At 36.9% G+C, this 26,511-nt stretch overlaps 2 protein-coding genes and 1 long non-coding RNA gene across 26 annotated transcripts in view; 1 reads left to right on the top strand and 2 right to left on the bottom strand.

The window, feature by feature from the left end:
- Positions 1-1,944: 1,944 nt before the first annotated feature.
- Tsp29Fa (Tetraspanin 29Fa) lies at positions 1,945-6,693 on the bottom strand. Of its 5 annotated transcripts, none has more exons than XM_089465279.1 (4): positions 6,566-6,693; positions 4,754-4,843; positions 2,279-2,881; positions 1,945-2,196 (listed from the first exon to the last, which is right to left on the bottom strand). In XM_089465279.1, exons 2-4 carry the CDS (start codon positions 4,820-4,822, stop codon positions 2,122-2,124), a joined length of 747 nt encoding a protein of 248 aa, XP_089321405.1. In that variant the 5' UTR covers positions 4,823-4,843; positions 6,566-6,693; the 3' UTR covers positions 1,945-2,121. The 5 variants fall into 5 exon arrangements, with proteins under 5 accessions (XP_089321405.1, XP_089321407.1, XP_089321404.1 ...); XM_089465281.1 differs by having other exon boundaries at positions 4,754-4,834; positions 6,566-6,662; XM_089465278.1 differs by lacking the exon at positions 6,566-6,693 and adding an exon at positions 4,983-5,121.
- A 774-nt stretch (positions 6,694-7,467) lies between these two features.
- Positions 7,468-26,511, bottom strand: part of LOC108611105 (uncharacterized) — a 57,438-nt gene continuing 38,394 nt past the window's right edge. For 9 of the 20 annotated variants that reach the window (XM_089465235.1, XM_089465236.1, XM_089465231.1 and 6 more), the window contains 10 exons: positions 21,828-22,418; positions 18,903-19,288; positions 17,786-18,818; positions 16,628-17,345; positions 15,834-15,989; positions 14,017-14,679; positions 13,201-13,916; positions 12,441-13,137; positions 9,507-11,033; positions 8,267-8,410 (listed from right to left, as the gene is read on the bottom strand). In XM_089465235.1, the coding sequence (XP_089321361.1) occupies positions 10,087-11,033; positions 12,441-13,137; positions 13,201-13,916; positions 14,017-14,679; positions 15,834-15,989; positions 16,628-17,345; positions 17,786-18,818; positions 18,903-19,288; positions 21,828-22,418 (5,907 nt within the window). In that variant the 3' untranslated portion in view covers positions 8,267-8,410; positions 9,507-10,086. Of the gene's footprint in view, positions 8,411-9,506; positions 11,034-12,268; positions 12,336-12,440; positions 13,138-13,200; positions 13,917-14,016; positions 14,680-15,833; positions 15,990-16,627; positions 17,346-17,785; positions 18,819-18,902; positions 19,289-21,827; positions 22,419-26,511 lie in introns of those variants that run through there. The other 11 variants (XM_018003569.2, XM_018003576.2, XM_018003568.2 and 8 more) reach the window with 11 other exon arrangements.
- Positions 19,287-26,511, top strand: part of LOC149269858 (uncharacterized) — a 119,548-nt gene continuing 112,323 nt past the window's right edge. Inside the window, exons 1-2 of the long non-coding RNA XR_016269371.1 lie at positions 19,287-19,551; positions 20,006-20,040. This is a non-coding gene — a long non-coding RNA (uncharacterized LOC149269858). The remainder of the gene's footprint in view (positions 19,552-20,005; positions 20,041-26,511) is intronic.

Below are 26,511 nucleotides of genomic sequence, written 5' to 3'. Positions count from 1 at the left end.
CCTTCAATTCATTACGTTTTGCAATAATATATGAAATTAGTTTAGCTGTTGGTATTCGATATATATATATATACATCATATATTATAGTCCTTTTGCTTTTCCTTCCACTAAAAAAAAACCTAAACCTAAACTGATTTCCTCAAGTGCAAGGTCATTGTTGGGTTTTTGTGGACTGGAGCATGTGTTATCGATTCGACTATATGTCCAAGTTCTTAATGAGTCAACTGCTGCCCTCATCGATTTTTAAATAACACTGTTAACAGAAGCATTTCAATTATTCATTGGCTGTAGTCAGGCATGCCAACTGGACATTTCATATTCTACAGTTGGCCATCAATTAGATGAAGTACGTGGGCAAATTTATTTATTTTAGAATTTGCTTTTCAGCAATAAGCTAGAGTTGTAATTTTTCATTTTGACCATGTTTCATGTTGCATACTTTTGGGCTCGCACTTTATACAATATTTTCATATTTTATTTTTTTTTTTTTGTAAAAATGTTTATTTTTTATTAACAAGCTTTCTGCTACCATTGTGGCAACTTGATCTAGTTTTACATTAAAAATAATAACAAAAAAAAAAAAAAAGATCTAAGATATAGACTTAGATTACATATATGTATATGTGTTAATATTATTACTATTACTATTATGCTAATTTATTGTTGTTTATTCTAATATTCTTTTTTTATATTTATTTATATTTTATCGGATTATTCTTTTGGGAAGATCTGTTGGGTGGCACTTTTTGAGGCGTCTCTTCCTCGGCTTTGCAGTTAGCCGTCTAGCTAATAGATTTGTATGGCTGTCAAGACGTTTAAAGTATCTTGCCGAGCATAAATATATTTTATTGTTGAAGATCATTTTATTATATGGGTATAATGTTCATACTAAGATCACAAGGGGGCTTTAGGAGTACCCAGTAATTAAACGTATATATATATATATATATATATATATAGTTTGACTAATTAGATCTTATTTAATTCAACATTCTTGTTTTATGTCCTCAACTTCTGTCTTGTGGCATGCAGGAGACCCTTAATTTTCGCAGCATTTGCAGTTAATTCATGTAATAAGTCTGCTAATCTGAATAATGTACTTCCTCTTTCAGAGATTTTAAACTAAATATTTCGTTATTTTTATCAAATATAGTCGTATTTCTTTTCCTTTTACATGTGTCGACTGGATAGCAAATTGCTCATCTTTTAATTAAATCATCTGAAAATTGCTTATCTTTGGATTCCTCGAATTATTTAAATTGAGACCTTCCCAATCAATAGGCATTGTTTTCTTTGTTTATCGCCTCAACATCTGCATGTACACTGGGGAACAGCAATATATACATATATCATTCATCATCAATCAGCTTATAAGCACCAATCATTCGGTAATCAGTTAGTCAATTGCTCTCTCAGTCAGTCTGTCAATGATTTATTGTCTTTTCGAGTCAATCGGTTAGTCAATGACGCTTTGACGCTCTCAATCAGGCGGTCAATCATTTATAGTTAATCAGTATTAGACATTTCATTACTCTATCATTCAATTAGTCAATTATTCATAAATAATCAATTAATCAGTATCAATCTATCATTCATTTATCAATCATTAGAAATAATTTTTTTAATCTCTCTGTTAAGCACTTTATCAATCACACTCAATCAGTAGCAATCAATCTCAGTCATTCAGTTAATCAATCATTCATAGCCAATCAGTAAATCATTCGGCCCACCATTCAGACTATCTGCTAATCAGTTCTGTCACTCAGACATATATGGATAGATTAGCTCTGCTCCCATTTATCAAGTATATATATACCTGTTATATACCTGAGACTTTATGCAACGCAAATGAAATGATTGCGTTACTTTTTCCAGAACAAAGCCGATTAGATTTGTGTTTCGATACTGGGGTATTGGGGCCTCCATAAAGTCCATGGCCAATATAAAAGCTAAGTATGTATTTATTCATAAAAATACCTATAGGTTTACAAAATATATTTTGTATTAAAGCGCGACAAATCTAGAACAAAGTGTGAATTAAAATTGTACTGGTGAATAATTTAAGATTTGATTTGATATCCTATAAAAAAATATTGGAACCAATCAATTAATCCATTGGTCTAGATGAAGCCTGTGATGCCATTCCGTATTTTAATCTCTCGTGCTATATAGCAGGCGAAGATGACGCCAAAGAACTGAAAGAAAACGAGAGAAGTTTAATACGAATAATATACATATAGATTGTATAGATATATATATTGAGTATAGTGAACTCACCTGTATGATGGCAATGACAACGCCAGCTGCACCCAAACTGACCGCATGATCGGCTATATACTTGGAAAATCCGCTCAAGCAGCCCAGCTTGTTGTTCATATTGGGATTGTTATTATCCACCAGGCAGCTAAAGGTGCCAATGGTGCCAGCCGGTATTTTGCAGCACGACAATGGCAATTGATTATCTTTGAAATGATCGGACCAATCGGTGGCATTGTTAATGCCACAGCAGTCGAAGTTGCGCTGGACAACGTCCCACAGTATTGTCACATCATTTACTGGCTTATTCGAGTAGCTACCCATTGATTGATTTAGACTGGTATCAATCAAATCGTATGCATCATTGCGCAGCACATAGCCACTAATGCCCGCCGCCAGTTCCAAAATGAAGATGATGAACAGCATTATCGAGAAGCTGAGAATCAGGCAATAGTTCTCCTTCAATGCACCCCAGCAGCCAAAGAACGTGATCACAATGATAAACGATCCGATCACTATCAAAAATGTTGGTATCGAAAAGAATTTGCCGACCAAAAAGTCCTCATAGTCATTGAAAACGGCGCCAACGCCAGCCCCAACAGCTATAAGTATAATGCCAGTGATCTGTCAGTGAAAGAAAATTTTTTGAATTAAATCATTCTTTTCATATACATATAAATATTGAACATTAATTTCAAATAATAAAACAAATGCAAAAAATGAAAACAATTTAATAAATGAACATAATAAAGTAAAAATATATATACACATACTTTTTTTTTTAAATAATTATGATTTTTAGCTTCAAAAAATCAACGATATATCAATATTTTTCTATTCTTTAATATTCAAATTGTATTATCTTACGTTTATTTATTAAATACTTAAAATTTATTTATGAAATTATTCAAATATTATTTTTTATTGAAGAAAAAGTTCAATTACATTGATTATTATACTCATTCACGAACATTGCGATAAATCGAACAAAATTTTATACTCTTTAAAGGTATTCATTCTTAATAATTCTCGATAATTTGAATTTCTGTGTAAATCGAAAAGGAATGGATCTTCTTGACATTTCGATTTATCGGGATTCTACTGTAGTTTAAGTGATAAGAAGGAGGTGTCGTGTTGCAAATTGGAAAAATTTTAGCGTAGTAGGGGTAACAATGCATCACGCAGTCGGCTACGCCCGATTTCAACGCTCTTAATGCAATTTAATTTTTTTTTTTCTTAATTTTAATTCATAAATAGGATGAAACCTATTAATATGCCAAGGGTTGACTCATAAATATTTCTAGCAGCCCACCAGAGTACAGACAATAGATAACATATGTTTCTTATCTTAATTACCAAAAATTTGTCAGTCTCTGAACTTATCGAACAAAATGTGAATATTATAAATATGTGAGTATATACGAGTATATATATTGGAAAGCGTAAAAATAATGTTACAATTAAAACAAAAAAAAACAAAAAAAAAAAAAAAAAAAAAAAGAATAAAAAATATTAACTTTTTATAATTCCAACTAGAACAAGTTTTGCGGCCATATATATACAGTTGTATATAATATACGCTCCAGCACTGCCTATCTAATCTGTGATAACTGTATATATATATATTATATATTCGTAGATAGTTAAACTAATTCCCGTTGGACTGTGAACTAATGTAATTTCTATTGTAACTAACGATGAGTCAGAGTCATTATACCCTGAACCCATTGAAAATGGGAAATCAGGGTATAATGGTTTTGTGAAAAGTATGAAACAGGCAGAAGGAATCATCACAGACCCCATAAAGTATATATATTCTTGATCAGGACGACGAGCTGAGTCGATATAGCCCTGTCCGTCTGTCCGTCCGTATGAGCAAAAGGATCTCAGAAGATATAAGAGCTAGAGAGCTGAAATTTGGCATGCATACTCGTGAATACCATAGGCAGTACGAGTTTGCTTTATTTTTTCGATAACTCATCCGATAACTTTTTTATCGAGAATAATCGAAAAATCGACTTGGTTTTTTCATCCTAGTTGGAACACTTTTAAACCTGGAGACTCCAAATTTGCGTTGTATATAGAGTTAATGGACACAAAGATTTTGTAATTTACAGATTTTGGATACCACGCCCCCTTCGCCCCCAATTTGTAAAAAACGCATTTCAAGTACTAGAGACTTGTGCTTTGGAATGTACACATATTTTAACCATATGATTACGCTCTGAAAGTTTCATTAAGATCGTATGTCTACAAACGAAATTATTCAACAAATAAATTCTCATAATATTGCCCACATTGCAGCGCAGCCCAAGCGCAGTCGCTGCTAACTGCGCAGTCAGCAGAGCGCGTGCTTATAAGTGCATGTGTATGTATGTGTGCATAAAAGAAGTCCAGACTGATAATTATATCATCTTGGAGGGTTCAGGGTATCTCCTAGTCGAGCAGTCTCGACTGGAGCCTTCTTACTTGTTTTTAGCTTGTTTTGCGACTTACCAAAAAGATCAGATTAAATCCAAATAGTGTGTATTTCACAGCATTTGCGCTGCCCGTTAGTAGCGACATGTTTGCGGTTTTCTAAACACTCTGAAAATAAGAAATATATATATATATATATATATATATATATATATATATATATATATATATATATATATATATATATATATATATATATATACAGTGTTATTGGAAGCAGAAAATAATGCCCATTATCTATACCCACAATAATTGAACAAACAACAAATATGCACAACCGTCTAGTAGTAAAGACAAAACGTTAATAAATGGCGCTCAACAAGAAACCGAAGTCAGTTTTTGTTTCTTTCTATTATTTCTAATCAGAGCACAAAAAAAGCAGAAAATAAAATACATACAGCAAAATAGAAAAATAAAATTGCGTTGTCTTATCGGTAAATGATATGGCAAACACTTTGTATAAGCCAAATGTGGTCAGTGAGCGAATGACTTTTGTTGCTGTTGTTGTTGTTATTGTTGTTGTTGCTCTTGAGACAAGATAAACCCAATTTGGGTGCGATTAGATAAGGCATTTAATAACATAAGCTAAGCAAATATTTTATATATTTATACACATATCATATATATACATTGATGCATTTATATGCTTAGTTTGTTCCATGTTAAGTATACGCCAGAAAGAGCAGAACTCATGGGAGATTAAAAAAAAAAGCAATGTAAGCATTATTATAAATTTCTCTCTGCAATAATTAGGAATACAATTATATGTATGTATATCAGAAATTAAATTAATGTTTTTTTTTTTTTATAAATAAGTAAATTATTTACCAATGTACAAAAAAATAATAATAATATTAATAAATAAAGATCAAATATATGTAGTTGAGATAAATTGTATTCAATCAATTATATTTAACTTTTATTTATTTATTTTTTTTATATCTGTTTATTGTTTATTGAAATTGTTATTATTTATTCGTGTGTGCTTAGCTATGATTATTTTGCAAAGTCTATTCTATGTTTCACATTTTTTTGTAAACACAAACAAATCAACTTTTTTTTTTTTAACGCCTACAGGTGATTATTCGTAATTAAATATATATACAGATATAAATATTATTAAAAAAATAAAAAATAAAAATAAATAAATAAAATAAAAATAAATAAAATCATTGCAGAGTTTTTTTTTTAGCTATTGTATATTTAAATATTACATTATTATTTTAAATAATTTTTGCTACAAGTTTACAAAAATTCAAGGTCAGAAATGAAAGTCAAAACAGTTATTTTTGTAAATCGTCAAAATTGTTTATATTTTATTTATTATCTTGAATATATTTATTTCAGAGCCAGGCAGTGTATAATATTATATACAGAAAAATATATTTTTAAAAATATGCAAAAATATATTTGTACACCTCTCAAAAGTCAGTTTATAGATACATTAATCTCTATCATAGAAGCTTTCGCCGTGAGAGTTGGCTTATCAAAATTTATAGAAGCAATGAACACCTGAGCACAATTTCACTGCTAGTTCATAAATAAGTTCTGTGTATATACAGACGATATAGGCTTGTATAACGATTGTTTTTATTTCACAATAATGATAGTTATCTGATTAGGCCCATATGAGTCATGCCAGCTGAATTAATGAATCATCAAATGATTGGGGCATATAGATTTACAGATATGTATATTTTAAAATCAAAAGTTAAATCCTAGAAATCTTTTAAATTTAGATTTTCGTTCAATTGGTTATGCATAATATTTGTAGTTTATTTCGCTGTAAGAAGTTCTCGACACACGTTGCTATATAGTATATTTACTCACTTCTCTGCCAGCCGGCAAACAGCTCGTTACAAGTAACTGGCGTAGGTAACAACGTTTCGAATACAACTGAGCGGCCCCTTCAGCCTTCACGTACTAAAAATCACATTGACGTGTGCCGTTTCAACACCCAGACATATCTATATATATATATATATATATACGCCACATACTGCCAAAGTATATATATTTATACACATGCACACATTTATATACAGACGCATCTGTTTACCTACATATGTAGATGGTCGCAGTGGCGAACAGATAAAAAACGTTTGCACGAATGGTCGACGTACTTGGTGAAATTATAACTGTAACATTAAAATGGTTGCGAAAGCGTTGACCCGACTGTGAAATATCCTGTAATTTATATTAAGTATATGCCAGCGAATATCTAGTTTAAATAATAGGAATATCGTCTGGATTTGCTTAGTTAGTATATTAATTTTACATATTTGATGATTTTGCTTTATATATGTATAACAAGTATATAATATATATTTAGATAAAACCTATATAACCATTCGGATATTGCTGCAAAGCATGTGTGGAAAACCTTAAAGAGCGCGAAACCTTTCACAGCATAATACTTTGCATGATATACGGTGCGTATGCGTAATATTTACTATGAAATTATATAAATAATACATACATCAGTAAACAGATTTGCAGCTACGTAAATATGCTAAATAATAAATTCTGCAAATCCAAGGTAAATAAAAAACTTAGGATACAGAGCAAATTAAGTTTCTTATAATTTTAAAAAAATTCAGCAAAAAAAAAAAATATTTATATGGGCTTTTAAATAAACAAAAAAATTGCAGGTGCTCTAAATATATAATTTTAAATTAAATTATACTTTACTTTATTCACACTTATACTCTTGAAACAATACACAAAAATAATCACATTATTCATTCAGAAAATATTTATTTGTATTTTAAAAAATAATAAATCGAAATGTAGCATAAAAAGACTTTACAAAAAACACAAGCTAAATTTTAAATTTTTTTTTGTTCGTGTGCGAAATAATTTGCGTTTTAAAATTATTGTATAAATGATATATATTGTCGCATAGGCAAATTACAAAACTTAAAAACTATTAAAAAATATATATGAGTATCATTTGTTATTATAATATTTATATGAATTGATTTTGGAATCTTTCAATGTAAGATAGTGGGTTAGTTTAGTTAGTGGGGAGAGACGGAGCCGGTGACAGAGACGTAGGCTCTGGCATAGTTTAATACTTGAATTTTGGTATTTATGCCGAAATGTGTTTTACAGTATTGGAAATATAGAAAGATTAGAAATATATATGCATGTATGTGTATGAATGCGAAAGGAACTGCTTAGAAAAATTGCACGCATCGAATATTTAAGTTAGTTAGTTAATATATTTCTATTTCACTTTCAATAGATATTTGCCAATCGCCAGTAATTTGATTGAAATTTTTGTAAACACGTGAAAAATTTCAAAAATTACCAGATTTATTCACATAAAATTGGCATCGCATAGTGCCTTGTATAAAAGCATTTGTATAAATTAGTTAGTTAGTCTCTTAATTATGTTTTTAGTAGTTTTCTTTTATGTCTTTCGTTGCTTCGTTCATTCAGCTAGTGCTCAAGGTGACTGATAGTCCTGGCATGAGCTCTCCTAATTATTTTCTATCCTTGCCATGGCGATCCCGCTGATGCTTTGTGGCCGCAATTGTCGTTGTGGTCAGGCTATGCACATGATGCTGAGGCTGATGCTGACCTCCATGGTGTTTGCTGCTACTATGCTGCTGCTGCTGCTGATGATGATGATTGTGATGATGATGTCCATTCAGTGTGCTTTTACCGTGTCTGCAGTAGAATAGAAATGAAAGTATATTAGTACAATTGTAGTAAATAAGCTTTCAATTCAAGTTTAATATGCTTGCTACTGGTTTATATATATATATATATAACATATCCTTTTAGAGAGAGTATACCAATGTGCTACTTCCACTACGTAGTTCCAGTTTAGAAATATAGAGTAGAGCGAGCGATGTTGATGTTTATTTGTTTGCAGTTCATTTCCAATTTCATTGATGATAGATTTTATAGATTGTATTTGCTTTTTTTTCTTTTTCCAGCAACATGTTCATAGTCAGTGTTTAGAATTGATACTAAAAGTGTAGTTTCAGCGTGCTACTAGGGTGTGAGCAGACTATTATAGTAAATATTTTCTTTTAACTACTTTTTTGGTTTTAGATTCATGCAGTTTAGTAGTTGATTAAGATATATGCTAAAAACAATTCTTGTTAAGCTACTATAAGGACCGAACATTTTACTGAAGATCTACAACAAAAGAGTTGTTTACTGTAGTTAGTAGTGCAAAATATTAAAAATATTTTAATTTCCTATATGATACTTCTTGTTTTTTTTTTTTTTTTACTTTGTATTATTTATTTTTGTATTATTTTTTAATTTACCCCCAGAAATATTTATATGAGAATATATCAATATCCTCAAGTATTCTTTATAAAAATAAAAATATAGCTCTACACGTATTTTTTTTATAGAAATGAAAATATTTTTCTATCTCTTCAAGTATCATTTTGTATAACAAATAAAATAAAAAATAAAATCATATATATGTATATCTTTTTATTTTTAATTTTTTTTTTATTATTATTATTTTTTTAGACCTGTGCAAAAATTGGCAATGTTAATTTAAATTGAACTACATTTTTCTAAAATAACACCCTTATCATATCAATAAATTAAATTGAGTTAAAGCGTAAAGGAATTGAGTCTCATTAGTTTTGTTGTTTGTTGGTTTGAAAAGTTAGTTCAGCAGCACTACAGAAAGTATTCCCGGTTAGCTTCTAAGTTCCTAATGCATTCACAACATGCCAACCATTTGCTTAACTAGATAAATAGAAAATGTTTCATAAATTTTGAAAATTTCGCTTACGCTGTGAAAAGTAAAAACAGAACCATTTTCATTCATTGTGTGTGTTGTGTGTGCGGGGATTTTTTTATTTTATATTTTTATTTTGTATTTATGTGCAAGGCGGCGTGTGCTCCAAAGTAAAGTACATATATAAACCCGACGCTTCAGCCTGCACTATCACTCTCTCTCTCTGTCTCTTTCTCTCTGTATCATTCCCTTTCACACTGTCTGTCGCCCGCTCGAGTTTTTAAGTAGTATTAGTATGGGGAAGGAACACAGGTTAGATAACTGCGAATCGTTCTTTTCGATAAATAATTTGTTTAATATAATTCGTGTTGATTTGCGTGCTGCGTTGTTTCGTGAGGTAAATATCAAAGAATGCCCAGAAAAATATCAGAAATCTATATAAAGGTAGGAATATTGTTGGCGTGCATAGGTAGTTAAAGGTGAGCGAAAAACTGTGACTGTGACTGTGACTGTGACTTTGACTGTGACTGTGATTGTGTGCCAGTGTCACTGCCTGTTAACTGTGTCGAGATCCGGTTTGCGCCCATCCATGCGCGACTTGCTATTTGGTTTTTGTGATCTGCTCCAGCGCTGACTATGAACATGTGCAGATGCCGAAGGGCTGGTGCGTGGAGACGCTGCTGCGCACCTGCCGCATGCGCAAACGCTTTGGCCAACTGCCCAGACGTCCGGCCAGCGGACCACTGGCGTTGCCAGCAGCAATACCAGCGCCGCCGCCACGTCCACTGCCGCCAAAGAGCTGGGCGTGATCGTTGCTCAAATTGTGCTGATAGGGCCGCAGTTTGCTGCCAGCCAACGTGGCTGGCGCTGCGTACAGCAGATAATTGTCATAGACATGGCTAACGTTCGAGTTGCGCTTGGCCGGCAAATAGGGCAGAAAGGCAAAGCTCGAGCTGGTCGACTGGGTGCATTTCAGAGATGATTTGCGCGTTGGCTGCTTGCAGCGCAATGTCGATTGATTCGAGTAGCTGGCCGCCTGTGGTATCATCTCCAGCTTAATGCGATGCTCGTAGGCGGCAGTGGGCGTGGCTGTGGTACGTATGGGCACGGGCAATAGCGAACGTTTGCGTTTGCGACGCGGCGGCGGCAATGGCAGCGGCAATGCTTGTTCTGTAGGCTTTATTGTTGTTGCAGTTGTTGTTGTTGCTGTTGCTGTTGCTGTTGCCACATCATCGATGCTGGCATAGTCGGTATCCTCGGCGGTTTGTGTATTGGCTAAATTCGTTACGTATACGTACGTCAGTTCGTTGTGCGGTGTTGTTGTGGTTGTTGTTGTGCTGCTGATTGGTGCCGTAGCTGTTGCTGTTGTTGCTGTCCCTTGTGCTGTTGCTGTTGTTGATTTGTGCACTGTTGTGGATTTTGTTGTTGCCTTAGCTGTTGCTACTGCTGCTGCTACTGCTGTGGACTTTCTGTGTGCGGACATTGATGTGTCGTGATTGTGGCTGCTGCTGCTGCGACTGCTTTTGCTCGACTTGTGCGCAGCAGCGCTCGGCTCACTGTGTCTGGAGCGACTGGAGTGACCTGTGTGTGGAATGACAACGGCATTAAATGAGTGACAATTCCATGTGCGAGCAGAGAGTTAGAATCATATAAAATTTAACTCGATTGAGCTACCGACTGTTAGCTGAAGGTTTAGACTAACTGTGTGGGTGTTGTTGTGGGTGTGGCCGTGTGTATATTGTGCGACTGTGTGCTACAGTGTGTGATGTGTTCTGGTGATCGACTTTTGCTGCTGGGAATGAAAGACTTGTGCGTGAATGTCTGCAATTTGTAACTAAACTAAAGTTCCTATAACTTTACACTCAGCCGTTTTTAAACGCAACTAGAAATTTTTTTTGCATTATTTTCAAAAATATAAAAAAATATATAAAGAAAAATAAAAAAAAAAATTCTTTAAAAAATTTTTTAATTTCAAATTTAAAAATCAATACTTTTAAATATCTAAGGCAATTTCATTTTCATTTAAAGTACAACATTATAAAGCGATTTTACAAAGAAACAATTCAAATTAATGCAAATATTTGTTGTCATAATTAAATAAAAATAAATTTGTTTAAATCAAATAAAAATATTTAAAAAAATTAATAAAAGATTTTAATATTTTGTTATATTTTATAATATATGTATATATTTTTGTTTTCATTATATTTTATTTATTTGTCGATTTGTATATTATTTCTAATATTTTTATTTTCAATTATATTTCGATTTTTATGCGTTTATTTATTTTTGTTTTAGTCTATCATAATAATAAATTTTTTATTTCGTTCTACAAATATTTGCTTTGATTCATTTATTTAATTTCGTTCTACAAATATTTGCTTTGATTCGTTTTTTTTTTTTTTTTTTTTTTTTTTTTTTTTTTAATTTTGTTGGTTAATTCATTTTAGCTATTAATTTTGATTGAGTTAAGCAAATATAAGAAAAAATAATAAATTCAACAAACTAAACTATTTTTTTGTAAATTCTCATATTAAAAAAAAAAAAAACAAATTATCTAAATACTTCATAGAAGCTACCTGTATTGGCTACCTATATTGACAACAAATTTATTCTCCTTTAAATAAAGCCGATTCATTCCCAGCTCTGCAGTATAGTGTATGTATAAAAACAAGTGCCGCAATAGCAAAAGTTAGCAATAGCCTTGAGCTTTTCACTTGATCTTAGCTACTTCATCAAGTTATGATCTATTGCTTTGTGCAGCTTAGTTTTCGAATTGGATGCTGTGTTCGCCGCTTGAGGCGGCTCTGGCTAACCTAAAGTGTTTGTTCAGCCGAATCGGCTGTGTGGCACCCATTATGAGCAAGCCCAAAACAAGTAGCTCTGCAATAGACACACATGCATATAGTACAGCAAATAGATTAGGGCAAAGCAAACAAAGAAGTCATGTTTAGGCATTGTTGTCTTCGATTTGAGCAGTGGACTTACCACGCGAACGTGTTAGCTCATCTCGCTGCCTCTCAGAGCCCCGTGCTCGCTCTCGCTCCTTCTCTCGCTCGCTGGTGCGCTGCGAGCTGCTGGGGCGTGGGCGACTCTCTTCGGTGACGCGCATGGAGCGCAACAGTCGACTGGCCGAGGCAGAGCCCGAACTGTGTTTGGTCGAGTGCTCGCTGCCGTGCTCCTTCTCGCGATGGCGGCTGTGGTGGTGCGAGCGCTTGCTCTCCACTGCCGCCGCCGAACTGGAGCTGCTGCGTAGCTTGCTGCTGCTGCTCGGTTTGTTGCTGCTGCTGCTCTGCCTGGACGAACGATGTTCGGCTGGCTCGTGGCGTGTCTTCTCGCGCTTGGGCGTGCGCATGCGCAAGCGCTCTACGCGCTGTTTGCTCAATTGCTCATCCGAGGAGCCGCCTCCATGGGTCATCGACTCACGCGAACTGGAGCGCGAACGATCGCGCGGACAGCACTCAATTGACGACTGAGACGAGCTGCGTGCTCGCGTCGGCGACGGCGTCGATTGCCGGGAATTGCGTCGCGCCTCCGAGGCGAAGGTGCCGCGAGCGACACTCAATGCCTTGGTGGCATCGGCCTTGACCCTCTCATCGATGGTGGCCAAGGGCTTGGCGCTGCGCCTCTGCAGCGAGCACGAACGACGTCGCTGATCCTTGAAAGCGGCCTCATCGGAGAGGGCCTGAAAAATAGCACAGATTAAGTTACAAATGTTGCCTTAGTTAATCTATAAACAGAAACTCACTTTCATTGTCTGATCAGCGTTGCGTGTCATCTCGCTGAGTATTTGCGCATCGCGTTGCAAATCCGTTTTGCGCTCGTAGCAGCCCGGCGACGGCGACTTGACCCTGAACGTTGTGGTCAGCTCGTTGGCTATGTTCTCATAGCAGTGCTCCTCTTCTTCCTCCGGCTCGTTCTCCTCCTCCTGCTCAGCTAATTCATGATTGTCGTAAACGTTGTTGCCATCATCGTTGGCCTGCGGACTGTGCCGTAGTAAATCGGGTCGATCGTTCAATAGTTGCCACTTGGTTGTGGTTGTTGTTGTTGTAGTTGTTAGTGCTGATGGATTCGTTGCCTCCTCGGCGTGGCTCTGCTTGCTGCGCGTGGGCAGCGTGCGTCGTGGATTACTGGGCGTGGCCTGCAGCTTATTGCCAGTCTGCGTGGCCATCGGCGAATGCTGTACGCCAAAATAGGAGAGCTCATGCTCCCGCAACTTGCGTGCGCCGCGTGCTTCGCGCACAATCTTAAGAGACTCGCTGCCCGACTCATTGTCTCCATTGTCCGTGTGTCCATGTACTGGCATCTGCTGGGGCTGTGGCTGTGGCTGTGGCTGCACGAGCAGCGTTCGCGGCTTGGCCACCGGCACCAGCTGCCCGATGCGCAGCGTGGGGGGTGTGGGCTTCGGCTTCTGCAGCCGCGGCGCATGCAACGCGATGCTCATCACATTCGACTTGGGCAGATCTGCAAGCGGAACAGAGAGGATATATATACACAATTAGCATTGATGCTTGAAGCTTTACTCAAGCTGCCTGAGCCCTACTCGCTAAGTAAACTCCTCTACCTGAACTCGGCAATGTGCCAATCCCTTTACCTGTGCGCTGCAGCGTTTGCTCTTGCGCCTCGATTTTCCAGATGGTGCGCTTGGCCTTTAGCCGGCTCCAGCTGCTCGAGTACTCGGTGCCCTTGAGCACCACATCCTCGGGCGAGGAGCTGCACTGTGTGCCGCCGCCGCTATCACTGTTGTTGTTGTTGTTGTTGTTGCTGTTCTCACGAAAATAGCGCTTAACCTCCTCATCGGCGCTGTCCTCCTCCTGCTCGGCGGCATCATAGAGCCTACGCAGCTGTGTCAGCTGCTGGCTCACTGGGATTTGCGTATTGCCCAAGAGCTTGAGACGAGGCGGTGCGAGCGGCGTGCGCGGCAGCGAGTCGTACAGTGTGCTCCCAAATAGATCACTGCTGCTGATCGATGTCGTCGAGGTGCGGCGACTCCCCTCCTCCTGATAGCTGTGCGAGCGCAACATGGGCGTCGGCACCACAATCGTGGGCTGTATCAGAGCGGACTCGATCGAGGCAATGCTCAATCGACGCATTGCCTCATCGAATTCACTTGCCGATCGCATGGTTTTCATTATCAACGATGTCGACTTGAGGCCTTCGTCCAGGATGCGCTGATGGGCGCGCAGGTCCTGCAGCAGCAGTTCCTGTGCGCTACTGCGACGACGACCTGCATGGGGAAATGTGCGAGAAAAATGTTGTTGGTGTTGCTTTTTGTTGTTGTTGTTGTTTTTTTTCTGTTTGTATGAATTGCTCTTGGATTAGCCAGCAGTGTTGGGCGGAATTAATTTTGCGATAATCATGACTAAATATTAGAGTTGTTAAATATTAAAAAAAAAATCAATTGAATGATTTATTGATATAAATAAATTAAATTATTATATAATAATATAATATTCTCGATCATTTCAGTACATTTTAAGTTTGTAACTTTTATTTAGGTTAAGTATTCGTTTTACTTTACTTTATTAAAATAATGTAAAATTATATTTTTCATAAAAACACAAATTTTTAGAGTATTTTAAATACTAAGGAAACTTTAAATAAAAATTTAAATTCAATAAATTGTTTACATTTTTACATATTGTTTTTGAGACTTCAAATTCTTTAAATAAATAGGAATACTAAGTAGTTTTAAAAAGACGTTTTGAATTATAAAAAATTATTAATTGAAAAGTAAATTCAGTAAAATTATAAAAAGTTAAAAATATTTTTTTTTTATTATTATTTTTTTTTTTAATTTTTATTTATTTAAATTATTCGTTTTAGTTGTTATTTCAATTAAACATTTCTGTCTACGTTTTGCTTTAAGTATTAAATGTTTGGAAATTAGGAAACAAGAATATGTATTAATATTAAATAGCAATTTATTTAAATGTATATTTTGATTACTAGTTATTACTCATTTTTGAAAAAGTAAATAAATAATTTATTATAATTTTGATTAAAGTTTTGTTTATATATTTTATTTGCATTTTAGGTACAACTTAGTTATTCAGTCATGATTGATCATCGAGTCAAATTAGTTTTCATATGTGAATTGATACTTTCCAACACTGGTTAGCATATATGTATGTAGTTGTGTTTGATTTAGGTTAGGATAGTGAGTTAAGTGAATTGGCTTAGTGCGAAAGAGAAGCAGCGACATAGAGACATGCATTACGATATCAAGACTAAACAAATTGAGAATCAAGTAGAGGAGTTTACAACTAAACCGCATAGACAAAACAAAACAAAATACAAGACACTAGAAAATACAGGCACAGCAGCAACAGCTAGGCTATACAAAGTTAATCGTACAATTTTCTACAACTAAAGACCAACCTGTTTCAGTCCACTCCTCGGCGCCCAGATTCACATTGATCTTGGTCGAATAGCCATTTCCAGCTGGCGATGGCTGCTGCTTCTCGAATTGCCTCTGCTCCACGATTCGAACTCGTTCGGCCACCGATTTGGTGGTTATTGGTGATTCGACAGGGGCTGCGGGTGAAGCCGAAATGGAATTAGTTAGATCTTGGTTTATGAAATGGATTATGTTAAGCCACAAAGTCTTTGAGATAAATTTTGAAATTGAAATAAACTCTTGTCATTTGATTAAATTGTTTAGATAGGAGATATTTCCTTAGACTAATGCGTAGATAATGCTCATACATAAATTTGTTTTTCAGAATTAATTATTTGGAAACTACAATTAGATTATAATCTTTATACCTTCGATTAAATAATGGCAACAAAAAAGCTCAAAATTTAATTAAATTGTAGGTTTATGATTTAGTTGATTGGACAAGGTATATGAATAGTTGCTATAATTTGATGTATTGATTGTTTTTTTTATTATTTTTTTATTTTTAGATTTATATATCTGTTCAATCGCCGTGAGTGTTGGAAAGAACGAGAATTAGTAATTAAAATTTTTAATTTATGACAATCGATTCAAACAGATAATAAATTAATTTGAAGCTTGCTTAAATTTCTAAATGCTTTAGCAGCACTCATAAAATACATTGAATTGAATTTCTAAACCAAAGAGATTATCTTTACGGTGAGTTTCCATTTGTGGATTTAACTCTTATATAAAGCCAACTCTTATAATTAAACTCTAGCTAGTTCATGCTCACCATTATCACGACTTGGCGGACTGCTCTCACGATTCTCGCTCTTGATGGTGGCTGGAACACTCCAGAGCGCATCGGCGCTCTCAATATTCTCGCCCAGATGATAGGGTTTCGGTTTGACTGGCTTGTTCTTCAATATGCCCCGTATATTGGCCAGTTCGTCTGTTTCATTGTCTGTTGTATCCACACCGCTGGTGGAGGTGTAGCTGTGCCGCGACGTGGAGCTCGTTGTCTCCAGCAAGCTGTAGCGTGGCTCCACTAATGGTTTCGTTATGACTGTCACCTGGGTGCCGGCCACCGGCTGGGTGACCAGCTCTGGCGGCTCCATTAGTGTGGCGCGATAGGCTACTGTGGTGGAGGCTATAGTTTTGGCTCGCACTGTGGGATCGTCGCCAAAGTGGGTGACATTGTTGCTGGAGCTGTTGTTAGTGGTGGTGGTGGTGCTGCCGCTATTGCTGCTGGTGGTGGTGGTTGTGCTGCTTACACTGGCCGACTTCACCAGGCTCTGCAGCGGTCCACTGGCGGTGCGTCGACGCCGACGAAAGTTTTGCGTGGGTGGCGGTTTGCCATCAGTTTCCACAATATTAACGCGGCCCGATTCGGCAGCAAAGTGCACTTCTGTTTTACAGAACTCAACTCGTTTCTGAGCGCTGCTGCGTTGCAGCTGGCTGGAGCTGTTGTTGTTGCTGCCGCCATTTATGGAATCGCCATTAACATGCACCTGCAAATGGAAAGCAGAATCAATAAATTATGTCCAATGAACAAATGTAAAACACGGGTCAATGTAAAAACACGTTCAAATATTAAAGACATTTGAATTGCGTTCTGCCTGTGCTAATTATCGATAGCTTAATACAATTGGATGGTGTGGTATTTTTCTATGTGGAAAGCAAAAATTCAAAAAAGAAATTTAAATGGCTTCCATTTATCGATTATCAAATCAAATTGGAATGTGTGGTATTTCTGCTTGGTCGACAGGAAATACTTTGTGGAAGATATTTTAAAATATATCGGTAAGCTATTGAAATTTTTTCTAATATGAAAACTGTGCAAAATACTGCTCTCAATTATTTAGTTTATGCGATACATCGTCTCATATAAAAGTATTTGTCTATCGATTTTTCTTATTAGCCTAATAGTTGTAGTTGTTCTTCTTCTTACTTGTGAAGTTTTTCTTATATCGCGCCAAGTTTCCTCAACAGCAATCGAATGCCGCTTGCTCAACTGCTCCGTTTCGCTGCTGATGGCCGGTTTGCCCACCTGTTGCTGTCGGCCAAAGTGTATTATTGTGGAGCCGGCTCCATTTGCAGCCGCCGTTGCGGTACGCTCCGTGGGCGACCAGTTGCCCAACTGTTCACCTGAACGACCCAAGCCGCTGTCCGTGGAGGCGTCCACACGAAAAATGCTACGATTTTCGGGCGGTGACATCTTCTCAAAGCCGTACGACTTGCGACGCGAATGCCATTCACTGGAATTGTTGTCCTTTGGCCGCTGACGCGTCTCCAGGCTGTGCGTATTGTGAACAGGGCGAAAAGCGGATGGCGGCGGTGGCTCAATTGTGGCCGGCTGCCTGCTGTTGGCCGTTTGCTGGTGCGCCACGAAATCCTCCTTGTAGAGGCTCTCGTCCGACAGCTTCTTCAATTTGCCGCGTATCTCTTGCAGCGAGGCGGCAGTCAAAAATGTCTCACGTTTCGTTACCTGCGGCTTACTCGAAGATTGCGATGCTTTGCCTGCTGCAGCAGTTGATGCGTCGTTTGCTGCTGCTGTTGCGGCTGCTACTGATGCGGCTGTTGTGTTTAGTATGCTGTCCAGGGCTGCCAGATCCACGTGATTGTTGCGCATGGCCGTATTCAGCCTGCGTCCGTTCTCCAGCTCCGCCCGGATGCGGGCCACACTTACCGAACTGCTGGGCAAATCCAATGGCAATGGTCTGGGTCGGGATTGGGCTTTATTGTGATAGTCCTGCGACTGAAACGAGCGACGCAGTTTGCTAACGCGTCGCCAATCGCCGCACGGCAATTCCTCCTCTCCGGTCTGCTGCTGCCAGCAATCGTTGCTGAGATCATCCGTGGATATGGAACGGGAACGCTGCAAACTGCCAAAGCTGCTGTTGTTGCTGTCGCTGTTAACTGGCAACGGTGGTGCATAAACCGACTGTGACACCTGCTGGCGACGCTGATGCCGTGCGCTGAGCCTGCAAGCAGGTAAGCAAATAATGTCGCAAATGAGCAAATTGTATTTTACAAAGATTTCCAATTGAATCTCTGGCAGCACTTACCGCAAATCTTCATCGATGGAGGTGGCATCGTCATCGTTATAATGCCGGAAACTTTCCAAATCACGACGCAGCGTTGGCGTCCCCATAGCAGCGACGTCAGCAGCACCGCCCACGCGACGCTTTTGGCTGTTGTTGCTGTTGTTGCTCTGACCATATAAGTCAGCTTGCTCGAGTCGCTGGGGCCAAGTTGATGATGTTGCTGGAGCTGCTGCTGCTGCTGCTGCTGCTGCTGTTGCTGTTGCTGTCTGTCCAACAATTGCATGTAGGCTTATTTTGCCCGCATTTCTGTGGGTGTTGTTGTTGCCAGCTGCTCCACCCGCTCCACCCGCTGCAGTTGTTAAATTTGAATTGTTGCTGCTTTGGCTGGAAATACTCGAACTGCTTTTCTGTAAATGGCAAGCAAACAAAACAAAAATATTCAGATTTTGACGCATTAGCACGACTGAGTGCACTCTGAGGGGCTGAGGGGCAATGGCTGTGTCTTTCATAAGGAAGTTCTTAAAAAAAAAACTATACGAGTGAATTTCCGCATTATAAGCTCTTAAAGTATGATTGATTATGATTGACATGACTCTTGGACTCTTGGAGAGCTGGGCAAAATATTCTGATCTGGTTGAAAATATTCTGATCTTATACTATGGAGATAGAAGTGAGTTTTTATAGAATTTATTTTAAAAGTATGAATCAATTTTACGTATTATATATATAGTTTTTATGAATGAACATGAATTATTAATAGGCTTTTCAAAGAGTTTACCACTTCATCAATATAGATCATATTATCGAATATATAATCGTATATTGATTAATGAGATTAATAATGAGAGCTCTCTCTGAATAGAAATAATTTTCTTCAATATTATATAAAAATATTAATAAATTAATTTACATTTAAAACAAGACATATTTAAATAGTCGACATATTTTTTAGGATCTTTGAGAGATTTTTGGATGGAACTATCTTCTTTAGGCTTAGTAAAGAATATTAAATTAATTTTAATTTAAAATCATATTTAATCACAAAATAGAGAAGCTTTAAGAATGTATGTTTTAATTTATACAAAATTTAAATCTAATTATACAAAATACTTTTTTTTTTTCAGATTAAATATTTGTGGCTGTGTAACATATTCAAAAGGTAAGTGCAGCAACTGTAGTTGACTTTGATTGAGAAGTAATTGAAAATTGAAAATGGGGAAAACAAAACATTTTATGTTTATATATAGGAATCATATTAAAAAAAAAAAAAAATAAGTTATTGTATTGAAATAGCAATTTCAAATATTTTTATACCATTTCATTTTAGCTAATAAAATATTTCCCCCACATATCATTTCGGTTCCCGCATTGTCTTCGTCTTAACGAATTTCACATAATTTACAATAAAAAGAAAGAAATTTTCGTGTCAAGATTGATGGGCATGGCACTATTTCTGGTGGGCGTTGAGTTTGGCTCGAACATCATCGCGTCTCGTCTCGTCTCCGCTTGTCTCCTCACTTTTCCCCTTTCACTAAGCTAAAAACTTTTTGCTGTTCGTTTAATGACGAAGTCGCGATTCGATTCGTCGCGTCGCATCGCATTTTGCCAAGAATTTCCTTTGCGGTCATGACCTAAATGTCTGCTGGCCAAAATGGTTCGATTGCCGTTAATAAATTTGGCTTAAGTGCTAAATACTTAATTGAGTTTAGCGATTCAAAATGAAATCGATTATCCATTTGTTGCCAGGCGTTTCATTCTCGCCTGGTTCTAGTCGTGATCTAATGATCTATGGCGTCTAACCAAGTGCCAACCGGAATATGTCAATATGTGACACATTCAAATATATATTATATACTATATATATAATTTATTTTCTATTCTGTGATCAGTTTCATTTAAAGATTTGTTAGGCTGTCGAGAATATATTTGACATATTTTTTTTTTTTTTTTTTTTTAATCAGAAAACATAAAAGCAGGAACCATATTTTATATAGTTTTTTAACATATGAAATAAATTGAATTGAATTGAAGAGGCTTCATTTTAGAAGTCAATCTTGAAAAGGAAATAAATTATTAATAATAATAATAAATAAATAATTTCTTCTTTTAATCAATTTAATTTTTCAAGCTTTTTCAACTGACATTCATATTGAAGGATTATTTTTCTTATATTTTGAAAAAATTATTAGGGCAAAAAGGAAATTGTATTGTTTTTATATTTATATTTATTTATATTTAAATATTTTAGATAATTCGACATATTTATTCACAGACTTATTATAGAAATTATTATTTTTGCCATAGAAAAAAAACTTTATTTCAAAAATATAAATGTATATAATTTAAATAGTTGTTGGTATAGCAGCTCTTGGCAATGTCCAGGGTAGCTCCTAGCCAGGCACTCCCGAAAATAGCCTGCTATTGCTTAAATAATAATAAAATATTTCCTTATTTCCTTATTTATAAATGAGATGACTTGCTAAATATACCCTTTCCATTTTATGTTTATCATTTATGTAAAGATCATGATTAGCAGAGAAAAAAGAGTTTTTCATGATTTCCCTAACTCGAGCTTTTCTCAAGCCAAAACAGATCGTTAGGCGCCATATTCGGTCATTGCCATGGCCGGGATCGCACAGAAAGAGGAAGCAGAAAGCAACAAAACGAGAGAAAAAATTGGAAAAACAGAAGCAAAACAGAAACCGTAAAGCAAACATCGCCGCATGCTAATGAGCCGCCAAACAAGCGAATGAGAAATGACGGCCCAAAGCGGCGACAACGACGACGACTACCGCATTTGGTGGAGCCTTGGCCAGGCATAGGCATAAAGCATTGGGTCTCTGTGTTTCGCGGGATGTTGGGGATGTCTGATGGATAGTTTGGATGGCTGGGCGGTTGGATGGTTGGATGGCTGGTGGAGTGGGAGGGCGGTTAGGCACAACTTACCATTAGATTGCTCAATTTCAAACTTGGCGCTGTATCGGGTAACAAATTGTGTCCGAGTTTGTGCAAATGACCGTCGTCTCCATCGCCGCCGTCGCCGCCGTCGTCGTCGTCGTCAACGTCGTCGTCTGCTTGGCCATTAATCACAACAAAATCAACATGATCATCAACCAGCTCCTGGCCATGGCCAGTGCTTGATTTCGATGGAGTCGTGCATTCGTGGACGACGCCAGCGTCGCTGCCATTATGTATGCTATACTCATCATGATGCTTGACATCATTGTCATCTTCATCATCATCATCGTTGTCATCTTCGCTCAGCTCACAAATGTCAACGCCTTGGGCGGACCGAGGCGCCCATAGCGCCATTGGCGCTCTGCTGCCGCCATTGGTGGTGCTGGTGGTGGTGGTGTGCTGCTGCTGTGTGGTTGTGGTGGATGAGGAGGTGGACCAACGGGATGTGGATGATGTCTTTTGTACTGTCTGTGTGCGTATCACCTGCATGGCGCCATTGGCGGTGCGCAGCACCTCCATTTGCTTGCGCTGTGTGTGCTGTGTGCCATTCGGCTGTGAGATATTTTGGGAATCGGATATCTGCAATATCGCACGAGAGAAACGGGGGAGAGAGAGAGAGAAAGAGACACAGAGTGTTTGGATTTGAGTGACAGTAGGATTACGTGTATGTTGGATATAGTATTTGGATAGCAAGGTCTTAATTAATTTTATTATGATCGAGTTTTACTATTTGATTTTAATTTAGTTTGAGTAGTACGAGTTGTTGGTATGTTTAGTAGGTCAGCCTATGTGGCCAATTGGCTCTCCCTTAACATAGTCTAGCTGAAACTATTTTATTATGCATAAGTGTGCGCTTATTTAGCAGCCATTGAGCAATAATGGGAATTTTTATGACTCCATTATATTGGAATAGACGGCCAAAAGTCGTTTATTTATTGACTTATTTAACAAAAAGAACAGTGGAAATGATTTGGAAAAGGCGAAGCTAAAAAATTTATTTTCTTAATTTTAAATATTTATTATTTTTGAATTTAATAATTTTATTGTAACTTACAAAAAAAAATATATATATTTTTTTCCTTTATGTATTTTATGATTTACATTTGTATGTACATATTTTGAAAAAAAAATATATTTTTTTTTTGAATGTACTGCTTTTTGAAAAAATGTATTTATTTTAATAATTTATCTTTTTTAATAATTTATATTTATATTGGGATTTGCTAGCCCTTAATCATGCAACCCACAGATTATATTGACAGATTTCTGAATGCAGCGTATTATGCAATTTAAAGACGATTTTGAGTGTCTTTCACATATACGTATGTGTTAGACCGTAAAATAACAACAATTAACTGTACATAGGCAAGCTAAGCACATATAACAATGTCTCTTAACAGCCGGTGTGCAAATGAGGCTGTCAAAAATCGTATGCAAGTTTATTAGGTGTGGCCAATGGGGCGTATGCGTGTTGGAGTTGCATGCATGGGCACGTGGGAGCAGTGTTGTTAGCTGTTGAGCTCCGCAATGAGTTGAATTGTGGATAAATAGGCTAAAATGTATGAAAAAAAATTTTGGAATAGCGCGCTAGACTCCTTAGTAGGTATTTTCTCTAAGTATTTTTCTAGGTATTTCCAGTAAGTATTTCCTTTAAGTATTTCCTCGAAGTATTTCCTTTAAGTATTTTTCTAAGTATTTCCTCTAAGTATTTCCCTTGTGAGTATTTCTTGTAAGTATTTCCTTCGGTCACTGCTTAGCTGATCGATCAGACACTTCACTTTACTGCACTGCACGTCTGACCCCCACCAGGCGACTGAGGAAATGGTGCAGCTGCAGTCCTTTATATAGGTCGACTTTTACTCAAATACGAAGACGGTCTCAAATGTTGAGCTCAGCGCCAGGTAGAGCTCGTTGCAGTCGACCTTCAAGTGAGCGATGGGAACAATGGGAACACTCTCTGATGCTGCGAGCATTCTAGCTTCGTTTTACTCAAATATAAATACCAAGTGAATACTGCTGCATACATGTAGACAATTTAAATGATCTTTCGTGGTTATACAGACGCGGAGAGAGATACTGTGATGTAGAGAGGGAGGGAGAGAGAGACAGATATACAACTACACATACGATTAGATATATAGCCATTCAAACATTCATAGTCTAATCGGATCACCTTGTTACTCTGTTAAATATTGTATTATTTAAACTAATATTTATAATTTTTAGACGGCATAGAAAGCAGTTTCTTGTGTTCTATAGATCTCTTAAGGATTAGAGGAGGATTTTTGCATGGAATGACTCAATATTTCAATTCAAATTTTCATTGGATTTATTATCAATAGGCTAGATCTAGCCTGAAATAGGCTAGACTGGCAACACCGTGTGGGACGCTTTGTTAGCCCATAGACTTGAACTTCAAGTGTTTGCCCCGGCTCTTATCTCCACAGCTGTGCGCGCTGTGTTGAACACGTGACCAAGAGCGAGCCACTGCACCCTTTTTACTGTGTGCAACAATTAACAGTTGGTTTTTAGATCGTGCTAGCTCACACACACACACACGCACACGCTTTGTGACTGTGTGGCCCCTAAGATCGATTGTGGCAATCGATTATGTCGATGATTTATGGCATTCGAATTTTTATTAGGGTTCAGTTGGGCATATTCGTGTCAATGACCAAAATCAAATGCATTCTCAATGCTCCACTTCCATGCAAATGCACAACAACAATAACAACAACAACAACAATTCTCTGAGTCAATAGCCAAACATAAAATTTGATTACAACAACAACAACAAGAAATGCCGAGAACAAATGTTCTTTGTTACATGAAACCACAGAATAAACCACCATCGATGCTGTCAGTGGCTATTTGTGGGTTGACTCATACACTTTGTATTCTCTGACTAACCCAAACTGTGGTAATTGTGGTTATTATTGTCTTTATATTGTAATGTATCATATGTATATGAATATGTGAATTAAATATTTTGTATTGTATACCAAAAATGTATTATAATGAATTGTATAGATTTCACTATCATAATCTTATATATGCATATATTAAATAGGAAAAAATCTAGAGTAATAAAAATTATATTAAAATAAGAGAATTATTTCTTGTTTGGTAATATAACAATAATTTTTTGAAGTGGCGAAATTTGATTCTCTTTCTAGTTTAGAATTAATATGAAAAGCTTATGTTCCCTAAAATATATATATATATATATATATTTCTGTAATATAAAATATTTGTACTTATCATTTTGTTCAATACTTGGAATTTATTATTATTATTTTTTATAAATTTCGGAACAACAGGAACTTTTGGTGATATGTATATAATTTTTAAAAGTATAAATAATATTAACTTTCACTTTCTATGTATTTTTTGTAACTAAGTATATAATTAATCAATATTTTTTTTTTTTACAAAAAAAAAAAAAAATTTTTATTTGAGTACAATTCTGATTTATACGAGACTGCCAAACAAGTTTTTTTTTCCACCGATTCTATAAGAATATAATTCTCTAAGCTAAGCAGATATGTTGATAATTTAATTTAATTATCATGCAAAAGTTTTCTATAATTAAAAACCGAGGAATATAAATCTAATTACTCCTTTAACTTTTACTGCCTCTGTCAGTTTTGTACCACAATTTTCCAGGTAAATGCAGCTTCAACTTTCAGGACTTACTTCAATCACTTTTGATTGACTCTCAGAGCCATTTCGATGCGCTGCTGATTCAGTGCATGTTGACCGCAGGCAACTAATGCAAATACATAATCATTTTGACGGCTCCCTACAGACACACTCATCCTTGAGCAGCAGCCAAGGGTATATATAGGAGATATTCGAGTGCCCAGTACGAAGTTATCTGGTACGAAACACAATTCCGGTGCAGAAAATAAATTATAAGCAAAGTTTCGAACCCTTGAGGCGATGCACGTTCTGTCCGCAGAGTTTCTCACGCCACAAATGCAGACAAAAGAGAAGACTTGTCTTAAATCTCCTTTTGGATATGTATTACATGCTGTGAGTGTGTAAGTGTGTGTGTGTCTATCGATGACCTCTTTTTGGCAGCCAGGCTGAGTGGAATGTATGTGTAGGCTGTGGCTTTACTGTTCGCCTGCTGGAGAGCTTTATGTGGCCTGAGTTGGCCTGGCCTGGTTTCGCTTGGCAGCCGGTCTAATTAAGCTATGCCAATCTGCATGCCTGCTGAAGACTCACACTCCCCCCAGGGGAGTCTGCTCTAATCAAGCCAGCAGCAGCTGGCGCAAAAACAAAAAAAACTTTATATATATTTCGCTATGGCCAAACAATCAGGGAATCAGTGTCATGATCTCGAACTTGAGCCCCCATGCGGCTGACTAGCTGTTTGGCTGCTTGGCTGCTTGGCTGATAAAGCCAAGATCCCGCGCCTCGCATAGCCAAATTGAAAAATGCTCAATGGCTTCATGGCCTGCTGTCTGCCGTTGCTTTTGCTTTTGGCTCAAAGTCAAGTTGAAGGTTCAATGAAATGCGGCAGCTGCAAAATGCAGCGGGCCGCGGGCCAAAAGACGTTGCCATGCTCTGAGACGCGCATATATTACAAGTGGATACCCAGAGCCCAAAAGTCGTGATGATGTAGACGTTGTACACGCTCTTGCTGTTCGCTGCTGGCCGCCTCTGC

Source organism: Drosophila arizonae, chromosome 3 (assembly GCF_054131065.1).
Source record: "Drosophila arizonae isolate 15081-1271.41 chromosome 3, UAZ_ARI_1.0, whole genome shotgun sequence".
Classification (NCBI taxonomy): domain Eukaryota; kingdom Metazoa; phylum Arthropoda; class Insecta; order Diptera; family Drosophilidae; genus Drosophila; species Drosophila arizonae.
The sequence above is the reverse complement of the archived record's forward strand: the minus strand, read 5'-3'. Positions and strand labels throughout refer to the sequence as shown.